The sequence below is a fragment of the Aotus nancymaae genome, unplaced genomic scaffold (assembly GCF_030222135.1).
Source record: "Aotus nancymaae isolate 86718 unplaced genomic scaffold, 86718_ANA_hifiasm-v0.15.2.pri h1tg000010l, whole genome shotgun sequence".
NCBI lineage: Eukaryota > Metazoa > Chordata > Mammalia > Primates > Aotidae > Aotus > Aotus nancymaae.
The window spans coordinates 11,722,688-11,744,153 of NW_026988421.1; the positions used below are offsets into that span (position 1 = coordinate 11,722,688).

Below are 21,466 nucleotides of genomic sequence, written 5' to 3' on the forward strand. Positions count from 1 at the left end.
TGGCTGCTGAGCACTAGAAATGTAGTTTGCATGCTTCAGGAACATAATTCCTAACTTTAATTAATTTAAGTATAAATAAGCACATACAGCTAGTGGCTATCATGTTGGACAGAGCCCCCAAAGAGGACCAGATGCCTTTAATCTTTTTGGTCATTCCCAGTGACAGGCTATATCAAAGGATATACCCAGGCCATTCCCAACAGAAAGCCAAAAAGGAAGACAGTCTCCACCGTCTTCACTCCAGAACTGCAGCCGGTCCACTTGCCCAGGCCTCTGCCCTGAACAACTGCTCTGCCTGGAAGGCACCACAGCACACCAGTTTTCCTCTTGGATCTTGTCATTCCTCAAAGGGTCTTCCTGCGATTGTTTTTAATGGCTTCCATTTTTAGGAACAGATCTTCATAAAAACGCAGTGTTGGCCGAGCATAGTGGCTCACACCTGTAGTCCCAACATTTTGGGAGGCCAAGGCGGATGGATTGCTTGAGCCCAGGAGTTAGAGACCAGCCTCGGCAACATGGCAAAACCCCATTTACAAAAAGTACAAAAATTAGCCAGGCATGGTGGTGGAGCCTGTAGTCCCAGCTACTCAGGAGGCTGAGGTGGGAGGATCACTTGAGCCCAGGAGGTCGAGGTTGCAGTGAGCTAAGATTGCACCACTGTACTCCAGCCTCGGTGACAGACTCTGTCTCAAGAAAAACAAAACAAGCCCTACAGTACCCCAGAAAATTGGCAATTGTCTTCCAGATTCAGGTCTGTCCCTCAAGTATAACCTTTTAATTATGCTTAAATCACATACTGGTCCCTCAGACCACTGTCCAAATTCTAGGCACAGCAGAGTCAATACAGTCTACACAGCTAAGGAGGTCACACCCCATTCAGCCTCAGCTCTTTGGGAAAAAAAAATCCAGTACTGCTCACACCTAGCTGACCAGTGAAAAAACGTAAAAACAGACCAAGTACGGTGGCTTGCCTGTAATCCCAGCACTTTGGGAGGCCAAGGTGGGCAGATCACCTGAGGCCAGGAGTTTGACACCAGCTTGGCCAACATGGTGAAACCCCATCTCTACTAAAAACACAAAAATTAGCCAGGTGTGATGGCAGGCACCTGTAATCCTAGCTACTCAGGAGGCTGAGGTAGGAGAATCACTTGAATCCAGGAGGCAGAGGTTACAGTGAGCCCAGATTGCACCACTGCACTCTAGCCTGGGCGACAGAGAAGACTCTGTCTCAAAACAAAACAAAACAAATGTAAAAAGAGAATGGTGGTACCCAATTGCATCTTTTCACTCATTTCATTGCATTTATCTAAGGCTGACACCCAAATGTCACCTCTGCACTGGGTCCTGTGACAACCAAATGCTGAATAAATAAATTTTACCCTTGTAAGACTTTCAAAAGACTATTCAAGAATGGTTTCCTCAAAATGAAAAATGGGACTAGGGGAAGGGTTCAGTCAGGAAGTAAGGACTTTCCCTTTTAAAAGTAGCATGATATACACAAAATGAAATGCTTCCTCCAGTGTTTGGATGGTAATAAAAGGAATGGCATTGTCTCTGCCCCTCAAAAATACATCTTTTCAATATCTAGAATATTTTTAAATAAAAATTTCTACTGAAATATAACAGGATATGTTTTAAAGTAGAAATCAATCATATTATTTAAGGCCATAATACATTTGGATCTTTTTTCTTTTTTTTTTTCCTGAGATGGAATCTCACTCTGTCACCCAGGCTAGAGTACAGTGGCCTAATCTTGGCTCACTGCCACCTCCACCTCCCGGGTTCAAGTGATTCTCCTGCCTCAGCCTTCCAAGTAGCTAGGATTACAGGCAAGCACCATCACACCCAGCTAATTGTTATATTTTCAGTGGAGGCGGGATTTCACCATATTGGCCAGGCTGATCTCGAACTCCTGACCTCAGGTGATCTGGTCGCCTCGGCCTCCCAAAGTGCTGGGATTACAGGCGTAAGCCACTGTGCCAGGCCCATTTTAATCATTTAAAATCATGCCTTCATACCCTTGTCTTTACTATTCTATTCTATTCATTCATTTATTTATTTTTAAAGACAGGTTCTCCTGTGTTGCCCAGGCTAGAGGGCAGCGGCTATTCACAGGTGCCATCCCAATGCTGATCAGCATAGGAGTTTTTACCTGTTCTGTTTCCCACCAAGCCAGTTCACCCCTCCCTAGGCAACCTGGTGGTCCCCACTCCCGAAAGGTCACCATATTGACTGCAGATACCCAATAGGCACAGCTCACTCCAGACCGGGACTCCTGGGCTCAAATGATCTTCCTCAGCCTCCAGAGTAGCTGGGACCACAGGCTGTGCTACCTCACTTGGCTTCACTATTCTATTTTGATGTGAGAAATGGGTGCTAAGGGTTGTATGATTGAAGAAATTCCAAATTCTCTTCTCAGTGAGTTACCTATTGGTAGTCACTTTCTGTTTTCTCAAGTTTAACCTCTGAGTTGCATGACCTATGGCAATAATGCCTTTTTGTAACCAGAAGACTTTTTTATTTCAAAAATGTCTAGACATTATAACGCTTTATCTTGCACTGCAAACATACTGGCAACAAATATTAACTTTAAGTATTGCCCATAGTCCTGGATGGTTTTATTTAAAACTTCCCAGATACGGATTGAATAGCCCTTGGTAAAGGTGAATTTGGTTAAACATTGAGCCGCTCCTGAAATTCACTTGGGCATTCTGGAAGTCTTCAGCCCAGATCCAAAGGGTATCATTTAGCAACCCACTATAAGAGTTATAGCTTCTGAAGACATAATTTAAACAAGGATTAGTTTGGGCACTGGAAGAGTCAAGCGATTTGGAGTTTAGAATCTGACAAGCAGCAGCTAAGCTACTGAAAAGACGAGAGCCTTGTGGGTATTTATCTGATGGTTTTTAAAACAGGCAGCCAGATTAACTACAGTCATCATTTGAAATCTTTAAGAAAGCAAGCCCTTCTGAAAACATTGCTTTTGGTTTCTCTACCTCCAAGTTGTCAGTACTGAAAAGGAAACTTAAAAAAAAAAAATGAAAGGCAGTTTCATTTAACAGTATTGTGTTTAACACACCAAGCTGCTTTTACACACACCAAGCTGCCTTCACCAAGATGAAAGTTGTCACTCGGTAAGATTAACATTAAGATTGAATGAGAAGCTTCAGGGTGGAGTACGTATAACCGTCAGAGAGCTTTGAGCTTCAGAGATGTTCTGGTGTTCTAATAACCTAATACAGCTGTATTTCAGTTTTATCACTATGAATTACGGTTGCAAGGGAAAGAGGTCCAGGGCTTTCAGCCATACTGTGGAATGCTAAGTCTGCCCAGGGCATAGCCTGCCCCACACAGGGCTGGATGCTGGCTCACTCCTTCCTCCTGCCCTTTCTAACCTCTCCCAGGCCCCAGGTTCCTAATCTTGATCATCAGGAAGATCCAGCCAAGTCACAGTTATCTGAGGAAACGGTTCCTGTGTATTCTGATATTTGGCAATTGTCACAGATGGCAAAGTAGTTACAGTCTAACTTCTCAATTCCTGTGCTTGCTAGTGGCTCAGGAAAATATGATCAATATTCCTTCAGATAATCTTTATTGATCAGATATGGCTACTACTGACCTGGGAAGAAAGGAAAAGCAGGGTCTTGCAAAATATTTTCTCACCACTGTTCAACTCAGAAGAAAGGCAACAGATCTAGCAGATGAGAAAAACACAAAAACCTTTACTGCAACAATAAAACCAAAAAGAAACACACAAAAAGCACTCAGCAAATACTCCTTCTCATTATTATTTCAACGTTTAGCTCGCCTGCCAATTTTCTGAGATTCTGAAATGTAAACAGATAGATATAGTCTGGGCCTCTTTTTCATGAAATGCTTAATCACTTAGCTCATTTCCATAAACTGCCATGAATTCAGTCTCAACTTCTTCCTTTTTTTTCTTTAACCACTTTTTAGGAGAGCAATCTAAAGTTCCTAAGAGTGATCAAGTTGATGTTTTCTCATGAGACCAGGACAAATAAACAACCGCCAAAATATATTTCTGTGGTTTAAAATCTTGAACGTATACCTCTACCTTTTCTTATTTTAAAATAATTGTCACAAGGGTGACGCTTGCTTGCTATATTTTCAATTACTAACAATGAATTATTTTACTCTAACCCACTTACAGGCTTTCTATTTTATCGCCACATTCATGTTTTCCACTTTATGTCTTATTGCTGTAAGACCTTGAAGGTACAATGAATTTAGGAGCCATCTGTCTTTAAGAATGCACAATAATAAGACAAGATAGGCCCCGGTGTTACCCACCAACACGGACAACTACAAATTATTTTACGGCATTTGCAAAGTGTGCCTGTCTTTCTTTAAGGTCTGTTTCTCTATTGTTTGCGACAAATGTGACTTTTACTTGAAAGCCAAATTTTACATTGTTTATGGTGTATTTTGTTAAGTGAACTAAATTAAATTTCACGTTTGCCTATTGTATTTCTCATCTGTAACTATTGACAAGAATCTTTAAGAATTGTTTTTAAACCTTTTAAATAACTCAGATTTTTTTTTTTGAGGAGTTTTGCTCTTGTTGCCCAGTCTGGAGTGCAATGACCTGATCTTGGCTCACCAAAACCTCCACTTCCCGGGTTCAAGCAATTTTCCTGGCTCAGCCTCCCAAGTAGCTGGGATTACAGGCATGTGCCACCACATCCGGCTAATTTTTTGTATTTTTAATAGAGACAGGGTTTCTCCATGTTGGTCAGGCTGGTCTCAAACTCCAGACCTCAGGTGATCCACCCACCTCAGCCTCCCAAAGTACTGGGATTACAGGCGTGAGCCACCATGCCTGGCCAGATTTTTTTAACGTACTGTTTTATATTAGATATTTCACTAAACTAACTGAAACTTTCATTTCTGAATATTTAAATAATATGGTTATTTGGACAATTACTAAGTTTAGTAAAATAAATTTAAATATATGAAAACTGAGAAGAAAAAATAAATTGCTTTAATTTTTTTTTTCTTTTTTTTTTTTTAAAAGACAAGGTTTCACCATGTTGGTCAGGCTGATCTTGAACTCCTGACCTCAGGTGATCCATCCACCTTGGCCTCCAAAGTGCTTGGATTACAGGCGTAAGCCACCACACCCGACCCTGTTTTAATTTCTAAAAGCATCCACACTAATTAGGATATATGGGCTCAAATCTCTAATAAAGCCCCAGCCAAAAGAAACTGGAAGCACTTAAAATCATGGTTTTCCTCTACGTATAAGAGAGAAAAAGGGGGAGAGATGCAAATTTTAAAATGAGGTTTCCATTAAATGATTAATTTTTCTTGTTCATGTGTCGGTCTCTCCCTGTTTCCACAGGCCCTCTCCATTTCCAAGGCATCATCAAGAGCTATTTTCTCACCATGAGATGACGACCAAAGTCTCCAAGCAAAATTGAAAAAGACTTTAAAAGGAAAAAAAGTGAAAGGCACATTCTTGAGTACTTCCAATCACTGTAATTCCTCCCCAGTGGGAGTCAGTCACTCCATACAAGCCTCCAGCCTGCAGCTCTCTTCCCCAAGGCTCTGGGGAAAAAAACCTAATTTGTTGGCCTAACAACCAAAAATATCAAGCAGTAAATTCACGTTGGGGAAAAAATACTGGGGAAAACAATTTGGAAGGGGAAGGTGGAATTGATATCACTTTGCCCACTCTAAGCAAAACATTATAAAAGCAGCAACCAAATGTTCAGAGAAGAAAAAAAGCATCTCTCAGGCAAACAAATATCTATAGCAGCAAATATGGGGGGCAGATTCCCTGGGCAACAGGAGGAACCAGCGAAATTTGCAAGGCTCCAGTACCATCAGACCTAGTGATTTCCCAAGAAATAATTTCAGAATGGAGGGAGAGTGAAAACTTTCCCAGCCCCTGAATCCTGAGATGTACCACCGTGTCCCACCACTAGGTGGCCAGCTGCAAAGGCTGCAACAGGGGCCGGGTGGGGGGCTATTTTCTCTGCTTCCTCGATTTCAGGACCATTCCTCAATCCAGAGGAGAGCCCACCAGCACCCACCTTGATCCCATCCACTAAAAATGTCAGGTTGGTTGGGGGGGGGGAAACAGCTGAGGCCTTAGAACCTTAAGTCACCAAGTGACAAGCCTCTCCTAAAAATGTGTTCCCACCAAAGCTAAGCAATGAGAGGGAGATTAACCTGTATATTTTAAACTCTCCTGGGGTTTTCAAAGCACTACCTCCCTTCGAGGCTTCTGAAATAAACCCTCTTGCCCAATGGCTGCTTTAGAGTGACAAGTGACGACAAAAGTAAGACACGAATGCCAGGCTGAGTTGCTGAAACGCTGCCCACAGAAGGCCATGCATCACCTACCCCCACAGTGTGTAGGGAGCCACAGGGTGATGGAACTGGCTGAATAAACACGAATCGTTTTATTGCTGACCAGAAATTCTTCCCTCCATTCATCAAAGTGGGTGAATGAAAATATTAAGTAGGTAAGACATTTTCGTGGACTGCTCACCAAGTATCCCTCTAAAGTCAAGCCCTTACTCAGTCTGCCTTCTTCTACCTTGAATATCAGATAAAGCCTTCTCCCATGAAAGGAAAAAACCTCTTCCCCTTTTATGAAAAAAGGCCGCACACTAGAGCTCAAATCTTGACCAGAAAAAAAGAAAAAGATGTTACATACATTCCAGGTATTCCTAAATATGTATGTTTACATGTATACAACACAATCATTTCAGGAAGCATCTAAGTTTCTGCCTCGCCCCCGTTTTTTTCTGTTTTTCATCTCAAGGAAGAGTCAAAATATGTGTTTATAGGGTTTGACTCAGGATCTTACCCACTCCAATATCTAGACAATATTTCCTGCCAGCTAAATGCAGGAAATCTTAACGATTTGCATAGAAAACGTATCTAAAGCACCAGCACACTTACCTTTCTTTTTATAACTGAGCCAAAATCAAACAATTTCAGTTATCACGCCCCCAGAAAAGAAAAACCTGAAATACTGAATTATTTTCTAGGTGATCTATACAGCTATCCTTTGATCATTCTATGAACAGCCTAATTCCTCAACATCTGACTTTGCCTTTAAAAGGCTTCCTTCCACACGACGGGATTTCCCTAAGAAACATCCCAGCGGATGGTTTCCAGCAATAGTCTCTATCAACTCAGCCTGCGCAGGCGAAGACTTGGCTTCTGCTCATTTCACCCCCGCCCCCCCCAACACACACACCAGTTCACACTCACAGAACCATCCCGGGCTGACTTGAAACACTATTTTATGTGCATGTTTGCCCATCGCTCCCCGAATGAATGCTTTTCCAACTGACCTTTCCAAAACTGCCGAGATGGCACGCTCTGCAGGGCGAGCGCTGGAAACTAGGAGATCTGTTCGCATCCAAATCCCTGCAACCTTCTCTGCCCAAGTCCAGATCCTCCGAACCCCCGGGCAGGAACCCTGAAGGGTCTGCAGAGCCTCTCTCCGAAGTGTCCTGCCCGCCACCCACTCGCCCACAGCCAGCATCCCGCACGGGCGCAGCCCCATCCCGCACGCCGCCCGCCCAACACCCGCACCCCGGCCCGCGGCGGACGCGCCGGGCACGGACCGGCCCTGCCTCTTACCTTCCCTGGCTTTCAGCAAGACTGTGTTGGCCACGATGTTTTCCAGCTCCATTGACAGTCGGCGGTCAGCGAGGGAGCCGGCCGGCGGGGCTGTCAGCGCCTGGGGTGCTGCCGCTGCTGCTGCCGCTGCTCGGGCTGCCGCCGCTGCTGCCGGAGCTGGGAGCCAGCAGCCCGCCTCGCCTACCGCATTATTCCTGCTCCCAGCCCAAGAGTTTCCCCCTCTGCAAAGAGAAGCCGCCGCCGCCGCCGCCGCTTCTTCCTCCCTCTGTGTCCCCCCTCCCCCCCTCCCTCAACACGTTCCCCCCCACCCCCCCCACCCTCCGCGTGTCTCTGTCACTCCATTCTCCTCCCCTCCGGCTCCCTCGGATGCTTCAATGCCTCGGATGCTTCTGCCTCCCCTCCGTCCCTCCCGGGGGTGTGGTACTAGCAGGCTCGGGCGACCGCACTGCGCAGGCGCCGGCCCGGGCGCGCCTCCTGCCTGAGCGCTCGCGGCGCGGGGCCTGCTGGGAGCTGGAGTCTCCCCGGCCGCGCGGCGCCGGGGCTGAGCTGGACTGGCGCGCGGCTGCCGGAGCGAGGACCCGCCCCGGGACGGCACCGAGAGCGAAGGCGGGCACCGCCCGGCCAACAGGCGACTCAGAGGCGGCCCCGCCGCGCCAAAGCCCTCAGCACCCCCACGCAGGCTTCCGCCCCGCCGCGAGCCAGGAAAGCGGAGTACTCAGGCCCCGGTGGCGGCGGGCGAAACGCCGCGGCCCCGCGGGAGCCAGTGCGGGTCCCGGGCCGCCCCTCGGGACGTGCTCGGGGTGAGAGGGCAGCCAGTCCGGCCGCGTACCGCTGCCCGCTTCCTCCGGGCCACGCCAGGCCCGCGAGGGGCTGAGTCCCGGGGTAGTGACGCGCGCCCAGGGTCCCCGCATGCAGCGGCAGCGGCCGGCCCGGCCCGGCCTGGCCCCTGCCCCTCGTCTCCTACGCGGCGCTCCGGGCCACCGACAAAGATGCACTTTGTTTCCTCAGGGCGCGAAGAGCTCTGCGGGTCCGCTGCGACGCGGCGCTGGCTGCCCGTGCTGCTCTCGGCGGGACCCGAGCGCCCCCCGGCGGCCGCGGGATGTGGGGCGCGGCGCGGGGTCTACATGGACGGCTTCCGAGGCTCGGGGCCAGCGTGGGAAGCTGCTAGTTCTGTGAATAAACTACCCTCCAGCACACCGGGCCAGCAAATCCACCAGCCTCCCCGCAGCCAAACCCAGCCAGATTAAGTAATAAAAACGCAGACGGAGTCGCTGGAGTCCCCGCTGTGGGGAGCGTTAATGAGTAACAGCCAGGCCAGCGCCGAGCCGGGGTGCTATTAGCGTTTTCAAATTCTGATCTTATTTATCTTGGGGCTCTTGGCTCCTTCCAGTGTTATGCTCAGAACATTGGACTCCAGGTCTGTGCTCAGCCCCGTTTCCTCGCTCCCTCCACTCCGAAGGCCCCACTCCTGGGAAATGGGCTGTCTTCCGTCACCCGGGATCAGCCACCAGTGTCCTACGGCTAGGGGCGGAGCAAGCAGGCCCCAAGGAACAATGAAGCCTTTGCCTCCTCTGCATCCTGCGGGCCGGATATCCGTTCAGAAGCCGGCTCTGGGCCTTCTCTGTCCATAAGGAGGAAACCCTCTGTCCCCAGGGCTGCCAGGAAGTCGCAGGGAGGTGCCGAGAGAAACAGAACAATTATTATGCATTGGGGAATTTAAAGAAATTAATAAACTTTCCAGACCTTGGAAACTGGTCTAGTCACTGATTTTAACAACCCAAAATTGTCTTCTTTCCTGGGGGAGTATACCCACCACCACCACTTCCTTGTGTCTAGACTTGGGTCAGTGAGTCTCCCAGGGCCTCATTTATCTTGTCTGCAAAATGGGGGCGATAACAGTTTACCTGTCAGAAGGCAGAGAGCTCAGCAGGTAACTTCTCAGGCACCTACCACTCCAGGAATTACTGTTCTAAGCAATCCAGGCTTGGTCTTTTCTATATAGGTATGTGGATACCTAACTTCTAATGAAAGGATCCCTCTCAGACAGCGAGACCCCTAAAGCTGGGATCTCCTAGAGCCCTCCACCAACCACAGTCATCACCTATGCTGGCAGCATAGGGCCTGATGCAGCCGGAAGTTGCTTATTTGGCTAACATGAACAAAAACATTTTTTTGAATGCCTTTAGATGGCTTATGCACTGTAACAATTTTCTCAAAGGTTGTTTTTTTGTTTGTTTTTTTGAGATAGAGTCACTCTGTCGCCCAGGCTGGAGTGCAGTGGCCCAATCTCGGCTCACTGCAACCTCCTTCTCCCAGGTTCAAGCAATTCTTGTGCTTCAGCCTCCGAAGTAGCTGGGATTACAGGTATGTGCCATCATCCCTGGCTAATTTTTGTATTTTGAGTAGAGACAGGGTTTCACCATGATGGCCTGGCTGATCTTGAACTCCTGGACTCAAGTGATCCACCTGCCTCTGCCTCCTAAAGTGCTGGGATTACAGGCATGAGCCACCACACCTGGCTCCAAGTTTCATGAGCAATACAAATCACGGGGGATCTTGTTAAAATGCAGATTCCATTTGGATAGATCTGGGATGGTTTCTGAGATTTTGCTCTTTCTAACCAACTCCAGGGTTCTGTCAATCCTGGTCAGTCGACCACACTCTATAGTTACTCTATAGTTAACTATAGAGTAACTCCCTATTGTCTTATACCAGCCCAAGTCACTAGTGATTTTTATCTATCTGGCCCGTATAGACATTTAAGTTTTCCATCCTGGGAACCCCTACTTCTCCCTCTCATTTTACAGATGTGAAACAGACCCAGAATAAGTGAGTTAGCATGGTCACTCAGCAAGTGTTAGCCTGTCTATTTTTGTCTCCACTACAGGCTGTTGCATCCTGCCTATACAAATAAATGGTCATACATCAGGTTTTTATGCCTCTATGAGGAAATTCAGACATTCCAATTCAAGAATGGAATGATAATGGCTAGCGTTTACTCAACACCAACTGTAGGCCAGGCTCTTGTGGTCTTTTAAATGGATTATCTCCTTGAACACAATATCCAGATGAGGTAGGGAACACAGGCCTATTTTATAGATAAAGCACTAGGTTAAGAAACTTATAGGCTGGGCGCGGTGGCTCATGCCTGTAATCCCAGCACTTTGGGAGGCCGAGGCGGGCGGATCACCTGAGGTCAGGAGTCCGAGACCAGCTTGAACATGGTGAAACCTTGTCTCTACTAAAACTACAAAAATTAGCCAGGCATATTGGTGGGCGCCTAGCTACTCAGGAGGCTGAGTCAGGAGAATCGCTTGAACCCAGGAGGCAGAGGTTGCAGTGAGCCAAGATCACACCATTGCATTCCAGCCTGGGCTAGTTCAAGAGTGAGACTCCATCTCAAAAAAAAAAAAAAAAAGGTTTTATAATTTTCCCAGGGTCACATAATTAATAAGTAGAAGACCCAGGATTTGAACCCATCAGTCTGACTCAACAGTCGGTGCACTGAATTTCTGGCTTACACAAGCTGGCCATCACAGCTTGGTGGTAACTGTTCTGTGTGGCTGCCAGGGTGAACTTGTATTATAAGAAGGCAAAGCATGCAGACTAAATGATTACGACTTCAAGAGGTTTTTCATTTTCATTTATAATTCCACCGTTACGGCTTTATTCCTTTCAATTAACTGCACTAACAACTGCTGGTCTTCTTGAAAAATGGGTTTGATTCAAGGAAGAACAAGAAGGGAAATCTAAATGGAGGAGTGGGTGAGGATGGAGGGATGGGAATACGTCAAAGACAGCCAGCTTCCGACTCCACGCAGGAGCAGCTGAGCCAAAAATGCAAAAGAAGTCAGGTGCAGTGACTCATGCCTGCAATCCCAGCACTTTTAGAGACTGAGGTGGGGGCACGGGGGCGGGGTGAAGATTGTTTGAGCCCAGGAGTTCAAGACCAACGTGGGCAACAGAGCAAAACCCTGTCTCTACAAAAGAAATCTAAAATTTAACCAGGCATGGTGGCACTGAGCTATGATCGCACCACTGCACTCCAGCTTGGGTGACAGACTAAGACTGTCTCTAAAAAATAAAAAAGCAGCTGGGAGCAGTGACTCACGCCTGTAATCCCAGCACTTTGGGAGGCCGAGGCTGGTGGATCACCTGAGGTCACGAGTTCAAGACCAGCCTGAGCAACATGGAGAAACCCGGTCTCTACTAAAAATACAAAATTAGCCAGGGGTGGTGCCACATGCCTGTAATCCCAGCTACACAGGAAGCTGAGGCAGGAGAATTACTTGAACCCGGGAGGTGGACGTTGTGGTGAGCCAAGATGGCGCCATTGCACTCCAGCCTGAGCAAAAAGAGTAAAACTCCATCTCAATAAATAAATAAGGAAATGAAACAGGGAATCTTCTAATTCTTCTGTCAGCACCTGTATCGGCCATGGATAAAGCTGCTAGGTAAGAGTTCTTGTAAATAGAAGTCTACTATGCTGGAAAGCCACAAACCTATCTGCCTTCTAAAATATGGATTCATTTTGACTGACTAATCAAATTGGCTTTCTGAATAGTCCAGGAACTGGAGTTTCCACCCCTTTCCTTGACTCAAAGCTTTCTAATCCTCAGGAAGCAGCTGCAGATAGAGCTTCCATTCTCTCATTTATTCTCTTCTCCTTCAGAGTTTACCTTGATGTGTCCAGCCCTGCAGGGAGTTCGAGGCTATCTCCCAGGGAGCTGACCATTGGGAAGGAAAACACACCGGATGCAAACCCCCTCCATTCAATGGAGTAAGGGTCATTGTGGAAGCAGACAAAGGACTTTGCAAACAAGGGAAGACGTGATTTCAGGCACCCAGGGAGGACTCCAAGAGAGGAGAAATGTGAGCTGAAAGCAAGTTTGGAGGTATGAGGTTTCCAGTTAACGTTTCTTTCCCTCTGCAGTCCCTTCATCAGTGGACCCCGGTGGTTACCAATTGGACATTAAAAGCTTTACTATAGGCCAGGCACGGTGGCTCATGCCTATAATCCCAGCGCTTTGGGAGGCCAAGGTGGGCAGACAACCTGAGGTCAGGAGTTTGAGACTAGCCTGGCCAACATGGTGAGACCACTGTCTCTACTAAAAATATAAAAATTAGCCAGCTGTGGCAGCACACACCTGTAGTCCCAGCTACTTGGGAGGCTGAGGCATGAGAATCGCCTGAAACCGGGAGGCAGAGGCTGCAGTGAGCTGAGATGGCACCACTACGTTCCAGCCTGGGCAACAGAGCTAGACTCTGTTTCAAAAAAAAAAAAAAGTTTTAACATGCCGTTAACTGCCTATTGCTGTTCTTGTGACTTAATATTTTTCTTTAAAGTCAGCTCACTTTGAAAACTTCATATTCATCCTAACGGATAGTATTTGTGAAATGTGATGAGTAGAAGTCTCACGCTTGAAAAAAACCGACCTCCAAGCAGCACATAGTGACTTTATAGCCTTTGGGTTCCAGATGAACTGGCCGGTCTTAATGAATTGGTTGGTTTTGGCAGGTGATTGTTACCTGTAGACATCTAACCACCTAGCTCGGTCACGAGACTTTCTGGGATCATTTGTCTTGCATCAATTCTCAACTGCAAGTTCAGAAAAAAAAGATTCTTGCTGAAATGCACACGCCTGCTGATTGTCTCAGCCACGTGTGGTTGCCAAACTCCTGTCACTACAGCAATTTAACACGGTCTTTTTTAGTGAAAAGGAAAGTCCTCCTTCCCTGCTGCAGTGTTCAGTTAGGAGGGTTTCCACAGCAGATGTGTTACAAAGTTTAACGAGACAGCTTTTCAGTGCATGTACTTTTCTCCAGTATCCATCCCATTACTGTACCCAGAACCTCGCCCAATCCTCCAAGCAGGTACTGTCTAAAGACATGTTGCCCCCATTGTATATAGAGAAAACTGAGCATCAGAGAATTAGGAGGTCTGCTGCTGCTCAAGGTCAACTGATTGAGTGGTGAGGCTAGTTATTTAGGTGTCTGCTTTCCCTTCTCAAAGGCCTAAAATGTGTCTTTTTCATCTTTTGATTCCCTTCTCTGCAGAACCTAGTACATGCCTGACACAGTGAGCCTTTGGCCATATTTATTAACTTGTACCACATATGGCATGACTCAGTCCTACCTAGGCCTCCAGGCTGCTAAGTTATACTATGCTAGGTAACTATCAAAATTCCCACATCTCTGCCAGGTCAGATTTTAAAAGGAAAAAAAATTAGGGGAGATTGGTCTCCTAATGTCAGAGGTCAATGTGTTACAGAAAGTCAAGTGCAGTCTCTCAGTCCCTAGAACTTCCAGCTCTCTGATTGTATCAATGACCTCAAATCTAGCATCTTCTATAATCAACCCAGTAGTTAAATGGGTCCCAGAATTTTAAAGGAAACTAGGCAAACCAACTTCAATTCCATTTTGAGACTGAGTAAAACACAAGATGTTTAACCCAAAAATGGCACACAGAAAGTTGGGCATTTTTTTTGTTTGGTTTGTGACATGGTAAAAGCCCCATAAAACTGCATACCTCAACCATACCTGGGCTTTCTGTTAAAACTGCCCTCTGTAACCCTGATGTGACAGGCAAGCAGTCCAAACCCACACCATCTTGGCCCCTGTGACTTGAAATAAGTAACTAAGGTCTGTAACTTCCACCCTACCCAGGCAATATGTAAACTAATGCTAATCTTGACTTCTGTGAGCCACTTAAGTAACAATCGAAATGTCCAAAGCCCCTCACCCCCACCCCTGCCCGAGAGGTGGTTTACAGGCATAAAAAATCTTAACACCCTCCTTTTAGGGCCACAGGTTAAAAAAACACAAGTCCTCCATGACAGGTTCAGTGATGAAATAGTCAATAGATTTAAATGAAGGAAAAATGTTCAAATTGGCAAGGAAGTTACACAGTAAGTTTATAAAAATTAATTCTGTACTTTCAGAGTAGGGGAAGGAAAAACCTTCCCCTCTTCTCCAGTAATATTTACTTTTTTTTCTTTGAGATGAAGTTTTGCTCTTGTTACCCAGGCTGGAATGCAATGGCAGGATCTCAGCTCACTGCAACCTCTGCCTTCCAGGTTCAAGAGATTCTCTTGCCTCAGCCTCCCTAGTAGCTGGGATTACAGGCACCCAGCACCACGCCCAGCTAATTTTTTGTATTTTTAGTAGAGATGGGGTTTCACCGTGTTGGACAGGCTGGTATCGAACTCTTGAACTCAGGTGGTCTACCTGCCTCGGCCTCCCAAAGTGCTTAGATTACAGGCATGACCCACCATGCCTGGCCCCTTCTCCTGTAATTTACTTAAAAACCAATTATTTCCTGCTAATATAGGTAAGGAAAGAATCCATCACTTCTGGTCTTTTTATGACCAGCATCTATCAGGTGATGACATATCTAAAGCTAGTCAAATGTTTTGCATGGTAGCCTGTATTGGAAATATGGATACAATCTTATCAAATGTAGAACTCCTTCTTAAAAGAGGAGGAGGAGGCAGGCTGAATTAAATGTAGCATTAGGAGCCCTTAAAACCAGATGACTCATAGGTGAAGTGAGCTCACAGGGTTTCAACCTTACTGCTGCAACAGCATAAACTTTCTCTTGCTCTGGAAACTCTCAGTCCATTTATTTTTGAAGACTTGGAATAAAGCAGTTACTGACCTAATTTGGTCCATTATATGCATGTGAATATTTCATTGCCCCATTAAAAGGAGGATATATTTTCTCCCTTATTGAAGTCTTAGCCAGTTATATGCTAAATGTAATGCATTGCACAGACTGATTTTTTTACAATTACATAAAATAGAATATAATATCTAATTTGCCCAGTTGATTTGCAGCAGCTCAAGTCCCTCCTGTAGTGGCATCTCAGAGCAAAGCTGTGAGTTGATGTGCCTTAGAAATGAGTTTATGCAGGAGCATTTAGATACTGTTAGAGGACCACTCCAAGCAGCTGTCCTAGTCTCCTCCATGGAGAGAGGATGCCACCTAGCATGAACTCTGGAGAGCTGCAGCCAGCCCCCACATGGCAAAAGCAAGCTGCAAGCTCCTCAGCCTTCGTGTGCTCCATGATACCACTGAGTCCCCTCCAGTCCAGGCTGAATGTGACCTCTGTTTTGGGGGAGGTGGGAGGCATGTCAGCCTGGAGAGACACTGGTTAATGTGCGTCCCTGTCCTTTCGGGCCTCTACAACAAAGCATCTTAGACTGGATAATTTATAAACAATAGAAATGGACTGCTCGTAGTTCTGGAGGCTGGAAAATCCAAGATCAAGGCACCAGCAGATTTGGTGTCTGGTGAGAGCTCTCTGCTTCATGGATGGTGCCTTGTTGCTATGTCCTCACATCGCAGAAGGAGCAAAAGAGCACTCTCAGGCCTCTTTTATAAGGGCACTAATTCTATTCAGGAGGGCTCCGTTCTCATGACCTCGTTCCTTTCAAGGCCCACCTCTTTTTTTTTTTAGAGTCTCGCTCTGCCACCCAGGCTGGAGTGCAGTGGTACAATCTCGGCTCACTGCAACCTCTGCCTCCCGGATTCAAGCAATTCTCCTGCCTCGGCCTCCCTAGTAGCTGGGATTACAGGTACCTGCCACCATGCCCAGCTAATTTTTTGTATTTTTAGCAGAGACAGGGTTTCACCATGTTGGTCAGGCTGATCTCAAACTCCTGGGTCACCTCATGATCCACCTGCCTTGACCTCCCAAAATGCTGGGATTACAGGCATGAGCCACTGCACCCTGCCAAGGCCCCACTTCTTAATACCCCAGGAGGGCCAGGAGGGGGAAAAAGAGGCAAGATCAAGGGTGCCCCACACGGTGCATCACAGGGGAGGAAGAAAGGAATATTTCAAAGGAGAAAAAACCGGTCCCTAAGGGAGTCTCTATGGGGCTAAAAAGGTAATAGCATTTATAGTTCACATCCTGCTTTATGTTTGCCTTATCAGCATTGTAATTCCTGTCTGTTATTTCTAAGCCTTTAGTTTAAAATGATTGCCTGTCCTAGCTGGGATTGGAGAATTGAGAGAAAGGCATGTGATCCTCATGGGACCCAGAGGTAAGTACAAGGAGAGCAACAGAAGCCCAAAGAAGCCCCTGGAGCTAGGGCTGGAGGGGAGCTGAGAAGCAGGTATCTGCCATGGGCTGGATAGCCAAGGTGAAGAGCCTTCCCAGGATCCATAAAACAAAATGGAAAGATTCTTTGGTGCTCCCAAGAGGTCCTGAGAATGAATCTTGCTAGTCTGGGTAAGTAGGGGCTCTGGTTGCTGGATTTTTGGATATCAATGTTATTAACATTTTTGGTAGCTGCAATGGACTGTGTTCCCCCAAAATTTAGATTGAAATTCTAATCCCTAATGTGATGGTATAAGGAGGTGGGAACTTTTTCTTTTATTCCTTTTTTTTTTTTTTTTTTGAGATAGAGTCTCGCTCTGTGGCCCAGGCTGAAGTGCAGTGGCACGATCTCGACTCACTGCCACCTCCCTCTCCCTGGTTCAAGCAATTCTCTGCCTCAGCCTCCTGAGTAGCTGGGATTACAGGCGTCTGCCATGACGCCCAGCTAATTTTTTGTATTTTAAGTTGAGACGGGGCTTCACCATCTTGGCCAGGCTGTGCCTGAACTCCTGACCTTGTGATCCATCTGCCTGGGTCTCCCAAAGTGCTGGGGTTACAGGCATGAGCCACTGTGCCCAGCCAAGGAGGTGGGACCTTTGAGAGGTAATTAAGTCATGAGCATAGAGCCTTCATGAATGGGACCTGTGCTCTTATAAAAGGGACCCCAGAGAGCTCTTTCACCCTCTCCCCACCATGTGAAGATTCAACAAGAAGTCAGCAGCTGCAACCCAGGAGAGCCCTCATCAGAATCTGATCATGCTGGCTCCCTGATCTCAGACCTCCAGCCTCTAGAACTGCATGAAAGAAATTTCTGTTGTTTATAAGCTACCCAGTCTATGGTACTTGTTACAGCAGCCTGAACTGAGACAGTAGCCTAGCATGTCAAAGCAGAATCTGATAATTATATAAGGTAGCATTGTTCAAAGATGTGTTACTTCCTTCCTTTGGCATTTATCAAGTAACTGTTAAGTAGGAAGCATAGTTAGGTACCACAAAGATGAGTAAGACATGCAAGCCCTTTCTTTACACTGCTTGTAGGTGCTTAGGGCCAACAAGTCACACATACAAGAAGCTGGAATGGAAGACAGATCAACATGAGAAGTACAGACGGCTGTAAGAAGGGCGTTTTAAACTGTTTGGATCCAGTGTTGGCAAAATCTCCTAGAAACTGCTGCTTTCACTCACTGTGGAGGGAGTGTAAACTGGCACAGCCTTTCTGGAAGGCAGTTTGGCAATACATATCAAAAATCATAAAAACACACCTAGCCCTTACTCATAGCAGTTCCACTTCTAGAAAAACACCCTGAAGAAATAGATAAGAATGTGTGCAAAGATTTGGCTACAAGGATGTATAAAGATTACATTGTTGATTATAACATGAGGAAAAAGTTGAAATTACACAAATTTCCAAGAATAACAGATTGGTTAGGTAAACTGTGAAACAGCACTTCAGTGGTATTCCTGCCAAAAAATGTTTAACCTGGACCTAATCAGGAGGAAATATCAGACAAACCAAGTGGGAGATGTTCCACAAAAGAGCCAGACTGTGTTCCCCAAAAATGTCAAGGTCAAGAAAGATAAAGAATGACTCAGGAACTATTCCAGATTAAAAGGAAGTAAACAAGCCAGACCCAGTGGCTCACACCTGTAGTCTCAGCACTTTGGGAGGCCAAGGCAGGCAGATCACTTGAGCCCAGGAGTTAGATTGAGACCAACTGGGCAACATGGCAAACAAAACCCCATTTCTACAAAAAATACAAAAATTAGCTAAGCATGGTGGTGCGCACCTGTAGTCCCAGCTATTCAGGAGCTGAGGTAGGAGGATTACTTGAGCCCTAGAAGTCAAGGCTGCAGTGAGCTGTGATTGCACCACTGCACTCCAGCCTGGGCAAGAGAGCAGAACTTTGTCTCAAAAAAAGAAACTAGAGGCCGGGAGAGGTGGGTCACGCCAGTAATACCAGCACTTTGGGAAGCCGAGGTGGGTGGATCACCAGGTCAAGAGATAGAGACTATCCTGGTCAACATGGTGAAACCCTGTCTCTATTTTTATACAAAAATTAGCTGGGCATGGTGGCAGGTACCTGTAATCCTAGCTACTCAGGAAGCTGAGGCAGGGGAATGGCTTGAACCCGGGAGGTGGAGGTTGCAGTGAGCTGAGATCACGCCACTGCACTCCAGCATGGTGATAGAACAAGACAAAAGAAAGAGAGAAGGAGAGAGGGAGAGAGGGAGGGGAGGGAGGGAGAGAGGGAGAGAGGGAAACTAGAGAAGAGACCATTAAGTGTGCTATGTGTGATTTTGCATTGAATCATGATAGGGAGGTGAGTGGCTACTATGAAGGACATTGTTGAGCCATTTGATTAAATTTGTATATGAACTGTGCATTAGATAATAGTGTATCAATGTTAAAATTCCTGGTTTTGAGCATTGTAATGTTGTTATTATATAAGAGAATATCCTTGTCCTTAAAAAATACACTGTCAAATATTGTGGAGCTTTAAAAAGTGAATTAGCGCCGGGCATGGTGGCTCACACCTATAATCCTAGCACTTTAAGGGGCCGAGATGGGCAGATCACCTGAGGTCAGGATTTCATGACCAGCCTGGCCAACATGGCAAAACTCCATCTCTACTAAAAATTAGCCAGGCCTGGTAGTGGGCACCTGTAATCTGAGCTACTTGGGAGGCTGAGGCAGGAGAATTGCTTGAACCCAGAAGGTGGAGGTTGCAGTGAGCTGAGATTGCGCCACTGCACTCCAGCCTGAGTGATAAGAAACTCTGTCTCAAAAACAAAACAAAAGTGAATTATTTAATGTGCAAACTAGGATAGGCGTCAGAGATTATTAAGAAGCAAACCATGATTAAAAGTTCAAGGCAACAGTGGTTTTGTGATAAAACACAGAGGATTAACCATCTAAAGAATGATGTTGATGATCACTGCCACAGGCATTGAGGGAAAGGATGTGTCAGCTGGGGGTGTCAGAAGTGGCTGCACAGTGAGATTTTAGCTGGGCCTTCCACCAGATTCATCTGAATTTTCTAGGAGTCTTCCATGTGCCAAGCACTGTGCTAAGTCCTGGGGATATAACAGTGAGCAAGATGGGCATGATCCTTGCTCTGTCGGGCTTCTGTTCTAGGGAAGAACCCAACCAATGTCCAGTAAATAGATAAAGTAATTGCAATTACTCAGCTCACTGCAACCTCCGCCTCCTGGGTTCAAGCAATTCTCCTGCCTCAGCCTCCCAAGTAGCTCAGATTACAGGTGCCCACTACCATGCCTGGCTAATTTTTAGTAGAGATGGAGTTTTGCCATGTTGGCCAGGCTGGTCATGAAATCCTGATCTCAGGTGATCTGCCCATCTCGGCCTCTCAAAGTGCTAGGAAACAAGCAAGGGCCAAGATAGAGACTAATATTCACCATCATTGAGGAAGTCCTCTTGGGGAAGATGCCATCAAAACCAGGAATGAAATAATCAAGAAGAGCTAGCCAGTTATGAGTGGAGGGCACGAGCATGTCAATCAAGAGGGCAGCATATGCCCAGGTGAGGGATAGCTGTTGGGGAAGTGGAAGTAGGCCAGTCTGGCTAAAGTGGGGATGGGGTCAGGAGGAGCCCAAAAGGAGATGTCTGAAAGGAGGCAGGCGTGCAGGCCTGCAGGGGCATAGGCACGTAGGGCCTCGTACAGATTTCTGTTTTCTTCTAATGAGACAGAAAGCCATGGAAGAGTTTTAAGTAGGAGGTGAAACAATGGGTGGTGTTTTAAGAAGCATCACTGGCTGGGCATGGTGGCTCATGCTCGTAATCTCAGCACTTTGGGAGGCCGAGGCAAGCAAATCACGACGTCGGGAGGTTGAGACCAACCTGTCCAATATGGTGAAACCCTGTTTCTACTAAAAAATACAAAAATTAGCTGGGTGTGGTGGTGCATGCCTGTAGTCCCAGCTACTCAGAAGGCTGAGGTAGGAGAATCACTTGAACCCAGGAGGTGGAGGTTGCAGTGAGCCAAGATCGTGCCACTGTAATCCAGCCTGGACAAAGAATAAGACTCTGTCTCACAAAAAAAGGAAAAAAATATAAAAAAGAAGCATCATTGTTGATGCTGGGCAGAGAATGGATTGGAAGGAGGCAAGAGCAAAAGCGGGAAGCCAGTTAAAAGTGGGAGGGGGACAGGGAAGCTCAGACAGGGGCAGTGCTCAGGCTTGGACTTTTGCAATGTACCCAGATAAAGTTCCACATACCGTTACAGAGAGAGGCTGATGGGACTGAAAAAGAGGGCACCATCCCACACCTGTTAGTCTGGTTCTCATGAGCAGTGCTCCTGGCCTGGATAAATATTTCTACCTAAGTCCTATCATCAGCCTGTAGGGAGCATTTCGTATTACAATTTTTGTTGTGCTGTGTTTCAGTGCGAGTGTCCCTAGACCTGGAGACAAGGATTCAAATGCAAGTAGCTTATTTGGGAAGGTAGGTAAGGGAGAAGAACTAACACAGGGAAGGCAGCCAGTAATGGGCATGTTAAGTTACCTCCATGGTGACCAGGACTAGATCTATGGGAAGACCCTGAGAGGCATGCGCCCCAGATTGTCCACTCCAGAGGTGAGGGAGCTGGGGTATTTCTACACAAATTCCCTCCACCCAGCCATTGCTGAGGGCTGCAGACAGCGATGTAAATTCCCAAGCATTTCTGCCTTTCCACTGGGCAGACCAGGTTTCTGCAGTTATGCAGAAAGACCTCCACGCA

At 46.6% G+C, this 21,466-nt stretch overlaps 1 protein-coding gene across 1 annotated transcript in view; it reads right to left on the reverse strand.

Moving 5' to 3' along the window:
* GRK5 (G protein-coupled receptor kinase 5) overlaps positions 1–7,920 on the reverse strand; it is a 237,525-nt gene extending 229,605 nt beyond the window's left edge. The window contains exon 1 of the mRNA XM_012448060.3: positions 7,624–7,920. Within this exon, the coding sequence (XP_012303483.2) occupies positions 7,624–7,675 (52 nt within the window). The 5' untranslated portion in view covers positions 7,676–7,920. The remainder of the gene's footprint in view (positions 1–7,623) is intronic.
* Between the last annotated feature and the right edge of the window lie 13,546 nt (positions 7,921–21,466).